At 40.9% G+C, this 21,464-nt stretch overlaps 1 protein-coding gene across 1 annotated transcript in view; it reads right to left on the bottom strand.

Moving 5' to 3' along the window:
• The window catches only part of LOC126101509 (B-cell lymphoma 3 protein-like), a 340,980-nt gene that overhangs the window by 3,745 nt on the left and 315,771 nt on the right, over positions 1 to 21,464 (bottom strand). The window contains exons 3-6 of the mRNA XM_049912153.1: positions 14,481 to 14,748; positions 8,582 to 8,690; positions 5,668 to 5,878; positions 5,469 to 5,557 (exon numbers count right to left, since the gene is read on the bottom strand). Coding sequence (XP_049768110.1) covers positions 5,469 to 5,557; positions 5,668 to 5,878; positions 8,582 to 8,690; positions 14,481 to 14,748 — 677 coding nt within the window. The remainder of the gene's footprint in view (positions 1 to 5,468; positions 5,558 to 5,667; positions 5,879 to 8,581; positions 8,691 to 14,480; positions 14,749 to 21,464) is intronic.

Genomic DNA, 21,464 nt, shown 5'->3' with positions numbered 1-21,464 from the left:
ATTAATCTCAATCTCCTTTAGAAGATTCATTGCACCACCTTTATCTGTAAGGTGTAAGATTTGGAGGTTATATTGTATATTGTCTACTGTAAGATTATTTTCTGTGAGATAGATGGCAAAGGCTGATTTGCTCAGTTTTAGGACATACAGATGTTCTTTAAACTTTGTTTCAAACTTTCTGCCCATTTGGTCGATGTAGAATTTGGAACTATTACTACAGTTCAATTTATAGATTTCTGATCTTTTTTGGGGGGTTACTAATATGTGGAAGTGTGTGACAACTTACTGTTAAAGTTTATTATTGGCGGAAAAGCTGAATTTAACATTCTTCTTTTTGATCAGGTAGTGAATTTTATACAAAAGTAGGCCTAAACATGGTACAACTGAATCCTTTGTTGATTTCATGTCCTTCACAGTAGCTGTAGATGTTTCTTGGAGAGATTTATTGTCAGCAATTCTTTATTTTCTGGGAGAAAATATCTACTACTAAAGCATCATATCCCTTATTATAAGCAACTGATTTAATTACGCTTGTTTCCTTTTGCTGTTCGTTGGAGCTCAGAGGTATTTGATGCATATGGTGACACACTGATCTAAACTTAGGCCTCTTATGCTGGTTTGGGTGGCAGAATGTGTTACCAATGGTAATATCTGTAGTTGTTAGCTTACGAAATATACCAAGGTGATGTTTGTAATTGATGTTACATATTTTAACATCCAGCAAGTAAATGCTACTGTTTATTTCATGTGACAGTGAATTTAATGATGTCATGTAATTTGCTCAGATCTTTCAAGCAGTAGGAGAGTGTTATCTACGTATTTCTCTTGGTAAATAATTTTACTGCTTATTTGGCTTACAGATGAGAAGAACTTTTGTTTCAGATGGTTAATGCAGATAGCTTGCAATTCAGCAAAACTGCTTACCATTGCAAACCCGTCTTTTGTTTAGAGACTTTTCTGTTACGGGTGTGGCAAGCACATGCAATTGTTGAACATGGGCACCTCTGCCCCAAAGTGAGATGGAAATGTTCCTCGTGTAAATGTGTGGTGTAACTACATGATCAATTTCATCGTATGCTCAAACATGTTCAGCAAGGCTAGTATATATTATAAGGGGCGTTCAAAAAGAAACAAGCCAGATGTATAATTACAGAAACCAGTATCTGGATGTTAGCTGTTGAGATACTTATCCCACTGTGACACAAGGTGGTGAATGGCTGTCACAAAAAATTCCTGGGGCTGCGATGTTTATCAGCTCCGCACGAGGTGAATCGTTTACCCCCTCAGAGCCTTTTTAAGGGAACCAAAAATGGTTTAGTCACAGGGAGAGAGTTCCGGAATGTATGGAGGGTGGGCAAGAACCTCTCATTTGAATTTCTGCAGGAGTGCAGCGACTGTGTTGGGCGTATGAGGCTTCGCATTGCTGTGGACCAAAATGACCCCCTGGGTGAAACTACCTGGTCGTTTTGATTTGACCGCTTGGCGAAGGGTGGTCAAGGTTTGCAAGTAACACTGCGCATTCACTGTTGTCCCGTGCTGCAGAAGTGAATCAGAAGGGAGCCATCATGGTCGGAACGTCAGCATAGGGGAAAACGATTCACCTTGGACAACAACATATAGCTGTACATGTGGAACTGGTTAACATTGCAGCCCCAGCAATTTTATGAGACAGCCATTCACCACCTCATGTCACAGTGGGACAAGCATCTCAACAACAGTGGGACAAGCAACAGCCAGGGTTAATACTTCTAACATAAAGGTACTGGTTTCTGTAATTTTGCCTCTAGCTCTTTTCTTTTTGAATGCCCCTTATATTATGATGTGCTTTCTAGCATATTTCAATAGAAACTGAGACCACTAAACAGGGTGTTACAAAAAGGTACAGCCAAACTTTCAGGAAACAATCCTCACACACAAATAAAGAAAAGATGTTATGTGGACATGTGTCCGGAAACGCTTAATTTACATGTTAGAGCTCATTTTAGTGTCGTCAGTATGTACTGTACTTTCTCGATTCTGATGATCAAATTGTAAATTTTCACAACCAACATGTGTGGGCTGACGAGAATCCGCACACAATTGTGCAATCACGTTATCAACACAGATCTTCTGTGAACGTTTGGGCAGGCATTGTTGGTGATGCCTAGTTTGGGCCCCATGTTCTTCCACCTACGCTCAATGGAGCACGTTATCATGATTTCATATGGGACACTCTACCTGTGTTGCTAGAACATGTGCCTTTACAAGTACAACACCACATGTGGTTCATGCACAATGGAGCTCCTGCACATTTCTGTCAAAGTGTTTGTACGCTTCTCAACAACAGATTCGATGACATGGATTGGTAGAGGTGGACCAATTCCATGGCCTCCACGCTCTCCTGACCTCAACCCTCTTGACTTTCATTTATGGGGGCATTTGAAAGCTCTTGTCTACGCAACCCCGGTACCAAATGTAGAGACTCTTCATGCTCGTATTGTGGACGGCTGTGATACAATACGCCATTCTCCAGGGCTGCATCAGCGCATCAGGGATTCCATGCGACGGAGGATGGATGCATGTATCCTCGCTAACTGAGGACATTTTGAACATTTCCTGTAACAATGTGTTTGAAGTCACGCTGGTATGTTCTGTTGCTGTGTGTTTCCATTCCATGATTAATGTGATTTGAAGAGAAGTAATAAAATGAGCTCTAACATGGAAAATTAAGTGTTTCCGGACACATGTCCGCATAACATATTTTCTTTCTTTGCGTGTGAGGAATGCTTCCTGAAAGTTTGGCCGCACCTCTTTGTAACACCCTGTATACTGCCCTCCAAGTTAACAATTTCTCTAACACTTTGGCAGTGATCTTAGCGTAACCAAATTGTTTGTCCCAATTGCATTTGTTTCTGGTTATAATATAGTAATACGAAAGGCGAAAACATTTGCCCCCCTCCCAAACAATTTATCTGTCTGTCTGTCTAGTTGATTCTGATTCTTAGTGACCCTGTGAACTAGAACACAACAATTACTTCTGGCCTGCTCCATCTCCCGAAGACTTTCCAGATTGGATTCCACTGATCCACTTCATTCTTTGCCGCTTCTTCTCTTTGTGCCTCTCTCTCTCTCTCTCTCTCTCTCATAAATAGTAAAAAAAACAAAGAATTGGACAAAAGCGAGAAAAATAATGGAATAAAGAAGTGGTTGCAGGCTTGGTCAAATAAAAAAAGTGGAAGTAGTCTCATACTGATGTGTGCAAACGAAACCAAGTGAACAATGTGCATAAACACGAAAAAGCCGTCTGCAGAAAACTTGTTTGGAAAGTACCAATAATTTGCCTGCATTTTGATTTTAACATTTAGAAATGAATAAATGAAAGATGAGGAAATGTTAGGAATTGAAGAGATAGGTCACTTTTCTGGATCCACATGCAACAAAATTTGTATCCAATTTAAAGTGTTAGAAACTAGAGGTAAAGCTTTGACTGAAATGTGTATAAAACATACATATGAATGGACACTAACCGTGTTGCCATATTGTGGATTTTTAATGCAAATCTCATTAGGGGTCAAATGACCCCTTCCTGTTCTATACAATGTTCATCATAAGAATAAACATTACAACATGTATTCTTCCACATACACTTGAATCGCATTGGATTTCATTTCTCATGGAGCAGATGCCAAGCTGTGTCCAGTACAGTCACAAGGGTAAGTCATCTGCTGTGTTACACACACACACACACACACACACACACACACACACACACACACACAGAGATAATGTGGGACAACACCTTTACCCGTGCATTTAACTTTGATGGCAGTGGCCAGCCAGCTGGTCCCACTAACCTGCAATGATGTAAGCAGCTGCAGTTCAGACACAAAAAGAGATGAGCAGAGAAACAGTATCGCTTAAAATGTCATTTAAGTTTTAAAGACAATGAAATGTTCAGCAAAACTCCAGCACTACCACATGCTTCTTAGGGGACCACACGGAAAGCTTAAAATGTTGTCTCTCTCACCTAACATAGTATTCTAATTACAAACAAGAGTGACGAAAATTCCTAACTTAGACACAGGGTAATTTTTCTTAGTGGTCTGTGTGATGCAAAAGCGTACTGCAGGGATTTCACTGTATTGTTGAATACTGAAGCCACTGAAGGTATTAATTGCAGTTAGTCATCTGTTAATCTCTCTGCTCCTTCCTTATTTGAATCCGATGATTCATTTCAGTTCTGGAACTGTCGTCTATTACGTTAGTATCGAGTCGATCAACAACACAATAAGCGAAGCCACCCAGGTGCCGCATTTGCTCCTCTTCCTTTATGGTGTGCCGTTCTATATCCCACAAGTGTTCGGCAACGACATCTCATCTCAAAAAGATGCATTCATTGGTTCCAGTACATGTGGCAGCTTAACAGTCTTGTTATTTCTCGCAACAAATCCCTTAGTTTGGCTCCACATCAGTTATGTTGAGTTCATGCTGTAATGGTACAGTGGCAAACACAAAAATGCAGCATTTGTATAGTGTACTTGCTGCTGAGAAAAAGATTGTTTTTCTCGTTTCTATGACACTTATCACACTGGTTTGTGTAAGACTACATCTATGGTGTAAAACAATGGATGTAACCCAAATAAAGAGTATTTGGTTTTTATTTTTGTCCTAAAAAATTAAATTGTTACGATTTCTTAATTTAAGCAATCTTTGTTAATAAACTTTCATAAAATATCGTGATAAGTAAGAATTTATATTTGAAATGAAAACGCAAATTTCACGTGCAATATGTACTTTGAAACATGAAAATGTGCAGTATTCATAAAAATGACGATGAATTTTACAATTAAGAGATGTAGGTATTTCAAATTGAAGCAGTGATTCACGAACTGTACAAGATTATCAGTCTATTATGCTACTGATTCTGATATCCATCCAATCTGCAGGAATATCTCAACTGTATCAAATAGAGTCCCTCAGAAGACTTTCAAAGCCCATTTTTTCTGTAAATTTATGAAAAACGTTAAGAACAGCCTATTTCTTGGCACTTTTTAACCGTGTTTCACTACGGAGCAGGAAGCAGCATCAGCCCTTTTTGTACTGCATATGAACAGCCCGAGAATCGGAGCACAACAGTACGGAGACTGTGACTGTACGCAATTTTTAAATAAGCATTACACAGCTAAAGCGTGTTTAAAGCTAAAGCGTGTTTAAGAAAAAAGTTTATCGCTTTTAATACATTTCGAATAGCTTAAAGTTTCATTTAATGTAACATGGTAATTAGATGCATATGTAGGATCTACTTCCAAGAGCTTAATACCAATGTACGTGCGCTACAGTTTCTGACCAATCACATCGCGTTTGTGTTTGTTTGCATCAGGTTTATTCTTATGATGAACTTCCTAGAGAAACAATTTCCTCTTTAAAAGAATTTTCTGGAAAGAGTTTAGAAACAGTTTGCACTACACACATATATTCACAGATTGTACCTTTAAATTTACGTCGGCACCAATGGAAATCAACGCCCGAAGTTCTTCCACTTTATCATACATAGCACACAGATGCATTGGAGCGTAACCTGCAAAATGGAAAATTACCATCAGTGCCTTGCGAGTTCACAAATGATTATACACATGGCACAATGAAACACCACGGAAATGATACTCTCGACTACAATGCTATACTTACCATCATCATTGAACAGTTCTAGATCAGTTTTCCGAAGACCTGGTGCTGTCAGCAAGCGCCACAGAATATCTGGACAATGTGCATCCCTCTGTACAGCCAAATGAAATGAAGTGTTGGCAGCTTTATCCCTGAATTGTGGCTTTGCTCCAAATTTGATCAGTATATCTACAGCTTCCGTCATCTTATGTATAACAGCAAGATGTAATGGAGTCTGCAACAAAGTAATATAATAGTCAGGTCCAAAGCACTTTATACGAGTTTTCACCAACAAATCTGTAGAGGAAAAAAAACTAGCATTTTTTCTGCAAAAAAATTATGAAAAGGCAAGATTGCTACTCGCCACATAGTGGAGATGTTGAGTCACAGACAGATACAACAAAAAAGAGTGATAAACAAGTAAGCTTTTGGTCAAAAGGCCTCCTCCTGGATTAGATGATATACATTCACACAAATGCAATGCCACTCGTACACATATGACCACTCTCTCCAGCTGCTGAGGCAAGACGCGAGCATAACACACACACACACACACACACACACACACACACACACACACACACACACACACACACACACACACACAGTCTCTGGCCACCAAATCTGGACTGCCAGCCACTGCACTTGGTGGGAGAAGCAAACCATGGGTAGCGAGGGTGAGGAGGAGGCTGTAGTAGGGCAGGAGTGTGGGAAGGATATATTTCAGTGAGAGTTCCCACCTGCGCATTTCACAAATGCAGTAGTTGGTAGGAAGGATCCAGATGCAACAGGCCATGAATCAGTCACTGAAGTGAAGTACACTATGTTGTGCAGCATTTTCAGCAACTGCGTGGCACAACTGTCACTTAGCCACAGTTTGTCAGTGACTGTTCATGTGGGTTGACAGCTTGCTGGTTGTCATGCCAACATAGAAAGCAGCACAGTGGCTGTAACTCAAATTGCCTGTCTGAAATTTAACATCTCCTGTATATGGAGACTAACAGTCCAATCCTTTTGTAATATTTTTCTTCCATTCTGGATTTACCATTGTTTACTGCTAACAAATACTTATTTCTTAAAGAAAATATAAGTAATATGGACCCCCCCCCACACACTACTTCTAAGTAAGAGCCCTTTACAAGAACACAGCTGTTATTACTAAACCAAAATAACAATTGTTTATCAGTTACTGGTATCTTCAAACAGATCATATTGATATCATTTGCAGGAAAAAATGATAAAAACATAGTACTGCGGTGTGTGTGTGTGTGTGTGTGTGTGTGTGTGTGTGTGTGTGTGTGTGTGTGTGTAGTTAATGGTGGAGTTCAAGCCCATACCGCATCATTTACAATACCACCAATATCAGAAAGAATTTGTGTGGAACCTGTTACTTATTATGAAATGCTTTGTTGACTTCAGTTTGTTTCATGTTGTGCATTGGTTACTTTATTATTTTGAAATCCTCATAGCCACGAGCTGGCTCAGATTTCACAGAAGCATATATCGTGGGTATGGGCTGCCAACCCTGCGAGAAGGGCAAGGGGGAGGGAAAGTGTGCACACCAGGCACAGTTAGTATTTAAAGGCACTGAGGCAGAGCCACCCCAAAATATATAATAAAAATAAATTTCTGAACTACATGTTACATCATCAAGATACATATTGCATATTTCCCACATGGATTTAAATAATGCTGGTCGATGTTTTTGGAACCATTGATATGCAATATCAAGGGATGTTTTTCAAACAGGTAGTAGCTAGTCATAAGGTTGCGCCTTGAAATGCCACTTTATGTAGCAGTCGTTTTGGGGGCGTAGCTTCTATACAGTACAGCTCTTATGGCCAGCCCGTAGGCTCTAGTCACTCAGCCTAAGCGTGTTCTACCAACCTCCGCACACCTTATACCATATGAAAAGGAATAGAATTGCTAATATTTGCTATCGAATCCCTGTCTCTATGTATCTGTCATGCTTTGGTGTGTCACTAATCGACATTCACTATTACTGTTTTGAAATAATTTTAGATACTTGTTTCTGTTCTTCTATTGACTATTTTAGTCACTGTTAAAATAAGTTTGTAAACTTGCACCAGAGTGCATTAGGATAAGGTAACATAAGTATCATCTCCTAGCGAGAGTTTGACGATCAGTTAGTAGAACGAAGTGCGTGAAATATGATCCATTACTTTAGTTTCCTTGCTTGCTAACGGTGTTCGTGGTTAACGGGCATACTTTTGTGATTGTGTTTCTTTTTGTGAGGGTACTGTGCCTGAGTGAAGTAAGCTGTACTATCTTCCGAGCAACTGTGGCATATCACGAGTTCAAAAACAGCACAGTATGGATTTGGTATGCAATTATTAGGTAGGAATCTGGAACATGCCAGTAGGATAAAAGTGAAGGAACTTGGGGCGCTCAGGCCAGGCCTGAAAATCAATCCAGAACAGAAACAGTGTAAATCCAGGCAATGATAAACACAAAATGTCAACAGAACATCATACAATGCAGCTGACTGGTTATGAGTGAAGTGAAAAAAGCATTTTTCTGTTTCACCTGTCTTGTGACAAACTGTAGTGATAATGCCTGGACTGAGGATGGTATGACGGACTTAAAAACTTTCCATGCAAAGGTGAAGAAACACAATTCTAGTGAAGAACATTTAAATGTTTTTATTGAATTTCAGTGCTAGGGAAAGTGGAAATTATGTGCCAGCCCGACAGTGCTTACCGCCTTAACATAAACACATATAACGAAAATGTCTCAAAACACCAGTATATCTTGAGTAATCTGATAAATGGCATTAAATTTTGCAGCAAATTCAAGCTGGCCTTAAGGGGCCATGACAAAACAGAAAAGTCCAAGAAACCGGGAATTTTTCGAGGACTACTTGATCTGATGGCTGCACTACAGGTGCAGTGTGAAAGTAAAGTGCAGTTGTCCTTACCTCTCCCTCGTTATTGCAGATATCCAGAGAGTAGTCGCGAGCTCTCAGGACACAGCACTGCCGCTTGATTCGGTTGATATCACCTGCCAGTACAGCGCAGTGGAGGGGACTGTAACGATGAAAATTGTCAGACTTTCAGAGATAAGGTCAATGAAAAGTATTTAACTACCAGTAAAAAACATTAATAGAAAATATTTTGCATGGAAAAGTGAACAATTGCGAGCTAACCACAGTTACACAAAGATTATAAATATAGCTAAAATCTGACAATATCGTTAAAATTTCACCTATCTACATTTATCACTATAATTATCCAATTTGGTGGTAATTCTGTTTACAGAATGAGATTTTCACTCTGCAGCGGAGTGTGCGCTGATATGAAACTTCCTGGCAGATTAAAACTGTGTGCCCAACCGAGACTCGAACTCGGGACCTTTGCCTTTCGCGGGCAAGTGCTCTACCATCTGAGCTACCGAAGCACGACGCACGACTCACGCCCGCTCCTCACAGCTTTGGAAGGTAGGAGACAAGATACTGGCAGAAGTAAAGCTGTGAGGACCGGGCGTGAGTCGTGCTTCGGTAGCTCAGATGGTAGAGCACTTGCCCGCGAAAGGCAAAGGTCCCGAGTTCGAGTCTCGGTCGGGCACACAGTTTTAATCTGCCAGGAAGTTTCAATTCTGTTTAATTGATGGAATAGTATTCAAGCTGAAAGGTTAGCACTGCAAAGTCTGATGAAAAATATGACAGTCCTACTAAAAAAAAAAAAAAAAAAAAAAAAAAAAAACAAACAACAACAACAACAACAACAACAACAACACTCACAGACGGTACACAGCAATGGACAATGGTAAAATAAGAGACTTCATTTTCTAACTAGTGGAGTGGCATGGTGGTAAGACAATGGATTCACATTCAGGAAGATGACAGATCAAATAAATCACTCTACAGTCCACCAAATTTAGATTTGTAGTCTGCAGTTTACATCCCCTCTACTTCGGCCACCATCTGTTTACTGCCCAAATAACTTAACTCAATTACTATTTTAGTGTCATTTCCTAATTTTATTTCTTCAGGGTCACCTGATTTAATTCAATTACATTCCATTAACTTTGTTTTATTTTTAAACACTGTTCCATTCAACTGCTCTTTCATGTCCTTTCTTGCAACTGACGGAATTACAGTATCAGTAGCAAAGCTCAAAGTAGTTACTGAGCTGAACTTCAATTCTCTTTCCACATCTCTCTGGATTTTTTGGTTGATTCTCCATCTACATACAACGTTTGGTACTGATCTGAGTGGCATGTGGAGGTTTGGGCGTTAGGTACAAATAATGTATTTTATTTCACAGAGAGGTGGATAAACAGCTTATTTCTACATCTGGTAGATTTTCATAATTTTGTGTGTTCACGTACTTAAATATGATTTTTTGTACTTCTAGCATTAAATGTGGATATCTGGTTAGTTAAAGAGGTTACTTACTAGACGTCTCTAACAAGCAGTCCAGGGGTGGTGCAAATGTGGTTGCAGACAAATGCGTGAATGTGAAAAGTACTTTGTGTCCATGAAGTACTATACTACTACTTTTCAAAAGCTCTAAAATATAAACAAGTTTGTATGCGCGAGTATGATCTGCACACAGCCGTTAACGTACTCTTCTCTTCCACACATTCTGGTGGTTTCCAGTGACTACAAGGAGCAGTGTGGTGCTGGTGTGCCAGAGTCACGCTCCCACTTTATTATTGAGCTTACGTGGAGTTGTTTTGTCTATCATCTTTTCAGGATAGCCAGCTGCGATTGTCTGCCGAGCTACTTCTCTGACGATAAGATGCTGTTTTGGAGGAATTTTGTATACTCCTAAAATAACTCCGTACACTCAGAATACTTTTAAACCAATCACACTATATTTTCACTTCCACAAACAAGACACCACATAAATGATTCATTTTTGTAATCCCAACAATTACTGGTACGACAGATACTCTTACATACTTTATAACAAATACAATCTAAAGCGCTCTAGCAAGTCCACCATCCGGACCTCACGAAAGTAAGCGAATGAGTAAATGTCTTTTCTTTTCTTTAACAACATTAAACTGTTCTCAATAATGAATGACGTAGCACCATCACGGAGCACAGTTGTGTTTGCTCTTTGTGCTTGAGTGTGTAACTTCTGAGGCAAGCGCTGTGACTACCTGCCAGTGCTGATCAACTGTGCAATACATGCCAGTCCTGCACAAACATAATCGTGGCGCAGTAGACACAGTTTCACTTTCACGCACTCATCTATAAAATAACGTGTGTTCGAGACGGTGGAAATACGAATGTCTCTAGAATTTACCCCAAAATTCTCGAGGCACTACAACATGTAAATGGCTGAGTAAGATTCAGGTGATTTTTAATTAATAGATATAACATCTCTTCAGTAGAACTGGAATGCATTCATTTACTAGAATTTGGTAGTGTTTCTTTCCTCTTCATGTACCCTAACAAAAACTTTTTTGCTCAACTGTATACACTCAATGATACATCTACTTAGTTACATAATTGCATCTGGAAGAATTTAATCCACAACAATACACTCATCAATTTTAAATGATGAAAAGATGAGTTGCACTCAAAAGAGTGGTTAATTCAGTCAACTACACACTAAAAGGTGGTTCCAGTTGAAAGAACTAACAAATGGTTCAAGTGACAGAACAGCTACAGAGTGATTTCACTTGAAAAGAAAATGAATGAATATTGTAGTCCAACCAATGAGAGAAATTATTCAGACAGTTAACAGAGAGAGAAACTTCATTGAAATTCAATAGTAGGAAAAGGAAGAGAATGTAAAACAACAGGTGAATTTGGACCGAATGAAAGAAGAAGCACCTGGCGAAATTATGCAGTCATAAATTAATCATTGCTACCACTTGGATTAAGAATCTTAAAAGGGTGCTGTATAAGTGAAAGAGACCTGGAGACACCAGAATGTTTCAGATTGATTATATGACGGTAAGCCAGATTTTGGAACCAGATATTAAACTGTAAGATATTTCTAGGAACTGTCCACAATTTATTGGTTATGAACTGTCAGTTAAAACTGAAAAAACTGCAAAAAGATTAAAATTAAGGAGATAAGACCTGGATAAATTGAAAGTACCAGAGATTGTCGAGTTTCAAAGCGAGCATTAGGCAAAGATTGCCTGACACGGGGGAATGGAATACAGTGGAAGATGAATGGGTAGCTTTGAGAGATGAAATGGTGAAGCCTGCAGAGCATCAAATAGGTGAAAATATAAGGCCTAGTAGAAAGCCTTGAGTAACACATGAGATATTGAATTTAACTTATGAAAGGAGAAAATACAAAATTTAATATATGTAGGAGGCAAAGGGGCATACAAACCTCTGAAAAATGAATGACAAGATTTGCAATATGGCTATGCAGAAATAGCTAGAGAACAAAAATAAGGATGTAGAAGCACATTTGGAAAAGGTAGAAACCGCCTACAGGAAAATTAAGAAGACATTCGGAGGAAACCAGCGGCACGAATGTCTAGAGCTGAGATGGAAAACCAGTATGAAGCGAACAAGGCAAAGGTGAAAATTGGAAGGAGTATATAGAATGGCTATAGAAGAGAAACTTAGTTGAAGACGGTACTATAGAAAGAGAAAAGGACATACACGAAAATGAAATGAAAGATTTGATGCTGCACGAAGAATCTGACAGAGCAAACAGATGACTTAAGTCAAAACGAGGGCCTGGGAGGAGACAACATTTCCTTAGAACTATTGACAGCCTCGGGAGAGCCAGCCACGACAAACTCTTCCATCTGGTAAGCAAAATGTCTGAGACAGACGAAATACCGTCAGACTTCGAGAAGAATATAATAATCCCAATTCCAAAGAAAGCAGGTGCAGACAGGTGCGAATATTAACAAACTGTCAGTTTAATAAGTCACAGTTGCAAAATACTACCAGTAATGGAAAAATGGGAAGAAGACAGCCTTGTGGAAGTTCAGTTTGGGTTCTGCAGAGATGCTAGTACACGTGAGGAAATAAGAAAAGGCAAACCACCTTTCACAGCTCTCGTACATTCGGAGAAGGCTTCCATTAATGTCGGTGCACTCTGAAATTCTTTTAAGTGGGAGTAAAACATAGGGAGAAAAGGGTACTTACAACTCGTACAAACACCAGATGGCAGTTAGAGTCTAAGCACAGAAAAAGGAAGCAGTGTTCGAGAGGGAAATGAGACGGGAACGTAGACCGTCCACCGTGTTATTCGACCTGTAGATTGAGCGACAGTGAAGGAAGCCAGAGAAAAATTTGGAGTAGGAGTTAAAGTTTGAGGAGAAGAAATAGAAAATTCGAGAACCTTCGCAGCTCACTAAAACTGTGTGCCAGACACTAACTCTGCTCCACAGTTCGAGTCTCAGTCGCCACACGGCCCCAATCTGCCGGGAAGTTTCGTACCGGCACACACTACGCTGCAGAGTGAAAATTTTATTCCAAAAACTTCGAGGTTAGCCGACAACAGTGTAGTTCTGTCAGACAGTCAAGGAGTCGGAAAAGCAGTCTGAAAAAACAGACACGCCTCAAAAATAAGGTATACGATGAGTGCGAACGGTACCGGTCAAAGTAAATTGGCCGGTGCCGAGCGAACGAAATCGGGAAACAGTACGGGAAGTAATAGACGAGTTTTGCCTTCCGGGTAATAAAATAACTGACGATAGCGAAAGTTGATACAATATTAAATGTAAGCCAGCTACGGCAAGAGAAGTGTTTCCAAAGAAGAGAAATTTGTCAACATCGAATACACAGGGTGTTACAAAAAGGTAAGGCCAAACTTTCAGGAAACTTTCCTCACACACAAATAAAGAAAAGATGTTATGTGACCATGTGTCCGAAAACGCTTAATTTCCATGTTAGAGCTCATTTTAGTTTCGTCAGTATGTTCTTCCACCTACACTCAATGGAGCACGTTATCATGATTTCATACGGGATACTCTACCTGTGCTGCTAGAACATGTGCCTTTACAAGTACGACACAACATGTGGTTCACGCACGATGGAGCTCCTGCACATTTCAGTCAAAGTGTTCGTACGCTTCTCAACAACAGATTCGGTGACCGATGGATTGGTAGAGGCGGGCCAATTCCATGGCCTCCATGCTCTCCTGACCTCAACCCTCTTGACTTTCATTTATGGGGGCATTTGAAAGCTCTCGTCTACGCAACCCCGGTACCAAATGTAGAGACTCTTCGTGCTCGTATTGTGGACGGCTGTGATACAATACGACATTCTCCAGGGCTGCATCAGCGCATCAGGGATTCCGTGCGACGGAGGCTGGATGCACGTATCCTCGCTAACAGAGGACATTTTGAACATTTCCTGTAACAGTGTTTGAAGTCACGCTGGTACGTTCTGTTGCTGTGTGCTTCCATTCCACGATTAATGTGATTTGAAGAGAAGTAAAAAAATGAGCTCTAACATGGAAAGTAAGCGTTTCCGGACACATGTCCACATAACATATTTTCTTTCTCTGTGTATGAGGAATGTTTCCTGAAAGTTTGGCCGTACCTTTTTGCAACACCCTGTAGATGTAAGGGTCAGGAAGTCGTCGCGAAGGTACATCTGCCTCGAGTGTAGCCTCTTATTAGAGTGAAATGTGGACGGTAAAGAGTTATGACGAGAAGAGGACAGTAGCTTTCTAAATGTGGCGCTACAGAAGAGTGACAAAGATTAGACGGGTAGACGACGTAAGCGATAAGTACGTAGTGACGGAAGTTGTGGCACGACCCGACCAGAGAAACGGACAGGTCGATACGACGCCGATTCAGTACCGGAGGGAGGTGCGGGTAGTAAAATGTGCAGAGAAAGACCGAGACAGGAATAAGGTAGGCGGGTGCGCGACACTCACACGTTGCCCTGGTCGTCCGGCTCGAGGCAGCAGACCCAGTCGCGGAAGGCGAAGAGGCGCAGCGCCAGGTCGCGGGCGGCGCGCGGCCGCTTGGCCGGCGGGCCCGCGTCGCCCGTGCTGGCGTCGGCGGGCAGCCGGTGCTTGCCGAGCCTGGCGGCGGCGGCGGCGGCCAGCGGCGAGCCCACCGCGTCTCCGGCGGCGGGCATCCTCGCGCTCGGCGACGGCGTCCGGTGTGTCTGGGGCGGCGGCGACGACGACGACACGGGTCCTGCGGGCAGACACACTTCGATTAAGACACGACCACCGACCTGTCAGCCTACACACGTCCCGACCCACTCCACTCGGCGATTACGGCGCCGCTCTGTTACTTCTTTATTTTTAAGTTCACTGCGTTTACGTTCTACGAGACTCCGACGGGTTTTAAACAAAAGTGGGGTTCTGTCTTGGCTATTTTAGAGGTAATAACGCGATAAGCATTTCGGGGCTGCTCAACCCCATCAAACTACTCTTAATGAAAGGCATATAACCCCATCAAACCACTCTCAACGAAAAGGAATGCAGTCACGGGACAGGCTGGAAGCTGCGAGAAGGGGCTATTAGCTACGTTACGGTTTCTAGCCACTGGCAGAAGTTAAGAGGACCTCAAATTTAGTGCTGAGCTATTCCCACTATTATTAAGTAAAATGATCCGTGATTATTTTTAGTTGACTCAGAAAATACACCAAAACGCAAAATAAAAAAGACATTCGTGTAAAAGTTATTTATTTATGTATGTAGCATGAAAGATGACGTGTACGCGTATGACACTCATTTCAATTTCTAACAAGAAAGTTTACACACGTTGGTGGCACACATCACATAAATACAACCACAGATGTGAGAAATGAAGAATTTGGCAACTGTCATACGTGTAAAAAAATTTCCACACTTTGCCCCTCACAACAGAAGGCACAATGTGCTAGACTAACACTTAAAACAATGGAGCAAGGTACGTGTATTTTACGAATTAAAGTCCACAGAATGTCGACATTTCGGTTTTTAGATTTCATATCCAGTAAATACCGCGAATAAAATCTAAAAACAGACGACAAAACGCTGATCTTATGCTATTGGTGTACTGCCTCTGCATTTGTTGTTGAAGCCTCTATTCACCAGAAATAGAAGCATTACGGTGGCGTCAGTACTTTTGTTGTCCACTGTTTGTAAACTCTTTAAGTACAGTTACACCACATTAGGCTATTTTATAAACGACACTACTGCAGTATTGATTGTAATATACAACAACGGATTCTGTGCATGTTCCACAAGTTTACAACACGTAGTGGACAACAAAGATAAGGTAGACACCCACAGTGATGGAAGAACCAAAATACGTAAAGGAGAAAGTCCATTTCTGATGAACAGAGCAGTCCATAATACACGTCCGTCACGGATACTTTGGGGGAGAGGGGGGGGGGGTGATGATGCTGATGGTTTGCAGGGCGGTTAAGTTCCAAATCTTTCCATTTCCACTCACGGCACTTCTCGAACAATGATGCGATGATGAAGACAACACCCAGTCCTTCCCCAATAAGGGCTTCTGCTCCGCCACTAATGACGTGCTCGTCGACGGGACGTTAGAACGTACCACCCCTCCCTCAAAAAATCCCCTCTGCAGCTCGTGGTTTAGTGGCTAGGGTTCCTGCCTCTGGATCACGGGGTCCCGGGTTCGATTTCCCACCGGGGCTAGGATTTTCTCCACCCAATCACCAGATGAAGATAGAGAGGGCTGAATGTAGTATCGTGTAAGGTTATATGAAAACTAGATGAAAATTGTCATCGAAAGCGAAGAACTGGGAATGATGCCGATACGGTAACCGAAGCCGTCGACAACTAGATCGAACACAAATGTTGCTACCTTTAATGAAATGTTTACTAGGAAGTTACGAAAATTTGCACGGTACCAGACAGACACTGCTGCTCAGATACCTCCAACCTCAGTACCTTACTGCGTACAGAGGCGGACAGAAGTATTCAGACACAGGTTACATGCGTTAGGGAAGGATGGGCAATGAAGTCGGCCGTGCCCTTTCAAAGAAAGCTATTTAGGGAAATCACGGAAAACCTAAATCAGGATGGCCGGACGCGGAATTGAACCGTCGTCCTCCCGAATGAGAGTCCAGTGTGCTAAGCACTGCACCACCTCGTTCGGTAAATTTGTATCCGTGTGTGTGCGCCATAATGCAGGGAATATTCTGAAAGACGCCGACTATGCGAATGTCACTGTACTCTCTAGCTGGATCGATTAGTTTTGTGTTAGCATCATCTGCGTGTGTTCCACGCGGGACAAAAATAATCAGGCACCGCCCGGCTTGACAAGGTAACCGCAGTCGAAGGCACATCTCGGCGGCAGCTAGCAGTCTGTGTAAGCAAGGCAGCTGTCTCGTACTACAGGAAAGCACATGCCTAGTAAAAAATAACGCCATGGACCGTAAAGGCAGGGAAACGACAGTGGAAGAGCAAAGGCGTATTGCGCGGCTGCATAGTGAGGTAAAATATGAAGAAATAGGCGAGGTCGTCAACTGAAGCCGAAAAACTATATTTAGTACCGTACAGAAATGGAAAGAAGGAAAACTCTCGTCAGTCGTCCGCCACAGGGGCGTACTCAGAAACTCACGAACAAAGACATGAGGAATTGTGAAAACGACCAGCGGACAACTGTCCCTGCTATAGCGGGAGAACTGGCGGCAGGCGTTGGTACCCAGTTGCACGTGAGCAGCGCGTAGCGTTGGGCAGCTGGAGGTGAGCCGCCAGTAGTGGTGGATATGCGGAGAGAGAAATGCCAGTTTTGAGCGGACGATCTGGGCGCGTGTCCGTCAGAAAAAGGAAATTATGACTTTTGAACGCTATGAAGATAAATACATTGATTGTTCTCTATCAAAATCTTTCATTTGCTAACTATGCCTATCAGTAGTTAGTGCATTCAGTAGTTAAGACATTTATTTAGCTGGCAGTATTGGCGCTCGCTGTACTGCAGTAGTTCGAGTAACTAAGATTTTTGTGAGTAAATGATTCATGAAAGGTATAGGTTATTGTTAGTCAGGGCCATTTTTTTAGGGATTATTGATGGTCAGATTGCGTTGCGCTAAAAATATTGTGTCAGTTTAGCGATGATCAGAATAAGTAAAGAGAAAACTGTGAGTACGTTGTGTTTCACTCAGTTGTTTCTGTATAAAATAACGTATAAGTTTACCAGCACAGTCATTCATAATTTTTCTAAGGGGTCGTTTCAGTCTTTATTGAGGGCACCATGGACAAATTTGTCTATCTCGACGCACTCAAAGTCTGACGGAAAGTGCTGCGAAGTTGGATCTTGGAAGTGACTTATTTCCAGCAAGGCAATGATCCTAAGCATACGGCGGAAATAGTCAAAAGGTGGATCCTACACAACACGCCTCGTCGCCTCATTACCCCAACGCAGTCTCTGGACCTCAATCCCATAAAAAAACATCTGGAATGAACTGGAAACGAGACTACAGAAACGACATGTGATCAGTTTGACACATTTGCGTGCATTTATAGAAGAATAATGGGTGAGTATCGGTTCGGAAGTAACGAAAAAGGTTGTTTACTCCATGCGACAAAGACTGAGGTCTGTAATACAGAGAAATATTACCAAATACTAACTGCTGAGTGAATACTTTTGCCCATTGTATATTTCGATTTTCTTTTTTTAAGTAAGGCTTGTTTTGTTACTTCTTGTTCTGCATATGTTCAGATTGACATATATATATTACATGTTTCTAAGCAATAAAATATATATTTTGAGTTAAAAAACACATTAATGTTTACTTCCCTGATTATTCCCAGTGTCTGAATACTTTTGTCCGCTTCTGTATATTCGTCGCATGTTACGATGTAACACTCGTTGCGGTTATCGAATGATTCAAAACCTAACTCACCACACGGTAACACAAAATGAACTTATTTTCATGCAATAAGATGCGACACTTACATTGAACCCACAAACAATTACTTCAGCGCTATCTTAATCCTTAAATTCTCACAATGGAACCTGGTGTGATTGTTGTCGCCCAGTTTTCTTAAAAATAAAAAAGACAAATGTGTTAGGATTAAAGATAAGATTTCAGAGCGCTGTCAAAAACAAAACATAAATGTACTATGTTAACAACTTCGCCGTTTGCTGTGTGTAGCACAGTAGGATTGTAACCATACCAGTCGGTGGTACGCATCTTGCTAGTACTACGTCTTTTTTTTCTTATTTGAATCCCACATTTATTAACGACTGTAAATTATAAATGACAAATACTGAATCATCATTTCCTGATGAAAGAAGCCATATTTTATTTTTAATTGTCCCTTTTGCCTTGGTTAGATCTAATGAAGTCCTTCACACCTCTAAAAGCCCGTGACTTCTCGTATCCAGAACACACAACGAAGCTGGTACATTCACTTCTAGCCTCGGAAACTAATTCAACTATTTTTATTAAATTATGATTCAATAATGTTTAATATTTCCATTTGTTAATCAATACAGAATTCAAAAGTTTCTTCCGAGATTCGAAGCACCAGAAGTCCTACTACGCTACGCGCTGATATTTAGAATTTGTGTAAAAAAGCAAAAGGGAAAAAAAACTGATTTTCAAATACGACTGTTCTGAATTTTGACAGCTAAATCGCACTCCTTTGGGAAAATTATGTCCGGTCTCCGAGCTTTAAATCCTGTACACTGCGTGCGAAATCAGGAAAGATCAGAGCACTCTTAAGGCCATCTCGTCACGCTGACTTAGCATATGAACCACTTACTTTGAAGAATGTAAGTGATTACCATGAGCACTGTGTTCTACATAACCGTGAAATTAAACATTTTTATTCCCTGGCCGGAAAACTTAACGCTGTCTGAATGAAACCAAGATCATCCCATCCACTTTTTCTGGAAAAAGGCTTAAAATTCAATTCTTGCCTATATATTACTACACTTTGTAAATTTATTCGCAAATTAAATCAAATCGCCAAGACTGCATCAGTGTTTCAACAAGAAATTAATCAACTACACTGTCTGCAGACATTTGTGTCTACACATATAGCCATCAGCAAAATTTACAGGGACATGTAACTGAAAAATTTCGTCTTTGAAAACTGCTTGAATATACTACTTCTGAATATAAAACATACCGTAGTGACGCGCTCTGTCGACTGTGTCGATAATATCCAGTTCTCTTCCATCTTAAATAGCATAGAACAAGAATGGACTGATTTTCCTACACAGCCAAAGCCGTGACAACCTAATGGAGTTCGTCATCTTCTTCCTACAAAAAACGCTTCACATTGATTAGGGGTCTGTTGTACGGCAACAGTTTTGTAAACGGATGTAACTGTCATAGTCCGTGTGATAATCTTAAACATAAATGTGCAAAGACGCAGGCCCGTCCGAAGGTGTGTGGCTACGGAAGAATGTATCCTAATTTATTTAAATATCTGGAAACGAATGATTCGCTTCTTTCGAGTGATGACTGCTACTATTTCTTCACTTTTATACGGCTTGCTACCACTTGTAACGATATGTAATTACATCGAGCGAGAGACGGAATTGGGTGGGATCCATCAACCACTCTTGCACCTGGCAAAATTGAGGAAGAGTGCATATTACTGATACACACAGAGGGTACTTGCAGGATACGTACAAATTGTTATACACAGCCATAATGTGAACGGAACCAATCTAAGATTATTTCAATGAGGTTTCTACAGCTGGGGAAAACAAATCGGAGGCAGGACGAGCGCCAAAAACTGGCCGAGCTTTGTTTGCCACATATCGTTTACAGATTTTGCACTAGCGCGGTTGGGGATTTCCCCGAAATTCAACAATTATGATATGCGCTATCTTTGGGTTCCATCATCGGAAGTTTCAGAATTTAAACAGCTCTTTTCCACAGTTACGCTTTTTCCATGGCAGATGTGATGCAATTCTCTGTGGTCTGCAGCTGACGTGATGTCAATTGACGTCACGAGTTTTGACCCAATAGCATGTAACATTTTACTAAGATTTGAAGCTCCCTTTTATGTTCTTCCGTGTTTGCGATATTAAAACAGGGTTGTTTTGAAAATCCGCCTTATGCAAACACAATTAGTTTCTTTTTTTTAAAAATTTACCCAGACACGTTTCGACTCCTATGTGTCATCTTCTGTAGGTCAAATTTTTATTTATTAAAATTACATCGCTAAATGACCTACATTATTATACACCGGTTCTTTGAACTCTTTTTCGTCTTTTTTTTTTACAGCATGTCATCTGCAAAATTTTCCGTCCTGTTTGGTGTCTCGATCAACTGCTGTTCAGTGCACTGTCTCCACACAGTTTTTCACAGAATTTTTTTCGGTCGCTAGCTCACCTCCCATGCACATACTGCATGGTGTATGGAGTCAGAAGTGTGTGTTCAGATTACGCTTCGCCACAGAGTGTGAAAAGTGCGTGGGAGGTGAACTAGTGAACGTTTCACATTCTGACGTGGAGACAGTGCACTGAACAGCAGTTGATCGAGACACCAACCAGACACACGAAACAGGACGGTAAATTTTTCTGTACAAAAAGAGAGGGGGAGAGAGAACAAAAACTAGTGTATAATAATGCAGTTCATTTAGCGGCGTAATTTTAAGAAAAATATGACCCACAGAAGATGACACATTGTTGTTGAAACATGTCTGGGTAAATATATAAAAAATAACCTAACTGTGTTTGCATAAGGCGATTTTCAAGACAACCCAATAGTATGTTAACATGTTTATTTGACCGCATTCTACAATCGGTGCCCAAAGTTTGCGTACAAAGGAAGGAGTAATACGTTTGCAAAGATTTGTGGCTAATTGAAAAAATATTTAAAAAGCAGCAAATTTATAAAATGAGTAATGTGCATGAAATTCAGTACTATACCATCCACTGACATCATTAATCTTATTTGCTGTTGTGTTCATGAGAGAGAGTTA

This window comes from Schistocerca cancellata, chromosome 9, assembly GCF_023864275.1.
Source record: "Schistocerca cancellata isolate TAMUIC-IGC-003103 chromosome 9, iqSchCanc2.1, whole genome shotgun sequence".
NCBI classification, from domain to species: domain Eukaryota; kingdom Metazoa; phylum Arthropoda; class Insecta; order Orthoptera; family Acrididae; genus Schistocerca; species Schistocerca cancellata.
Note: the sequence above shows the minus strand (reverse complement) of the source record. Positions and strands in the feature narration are given on the sequence as shown.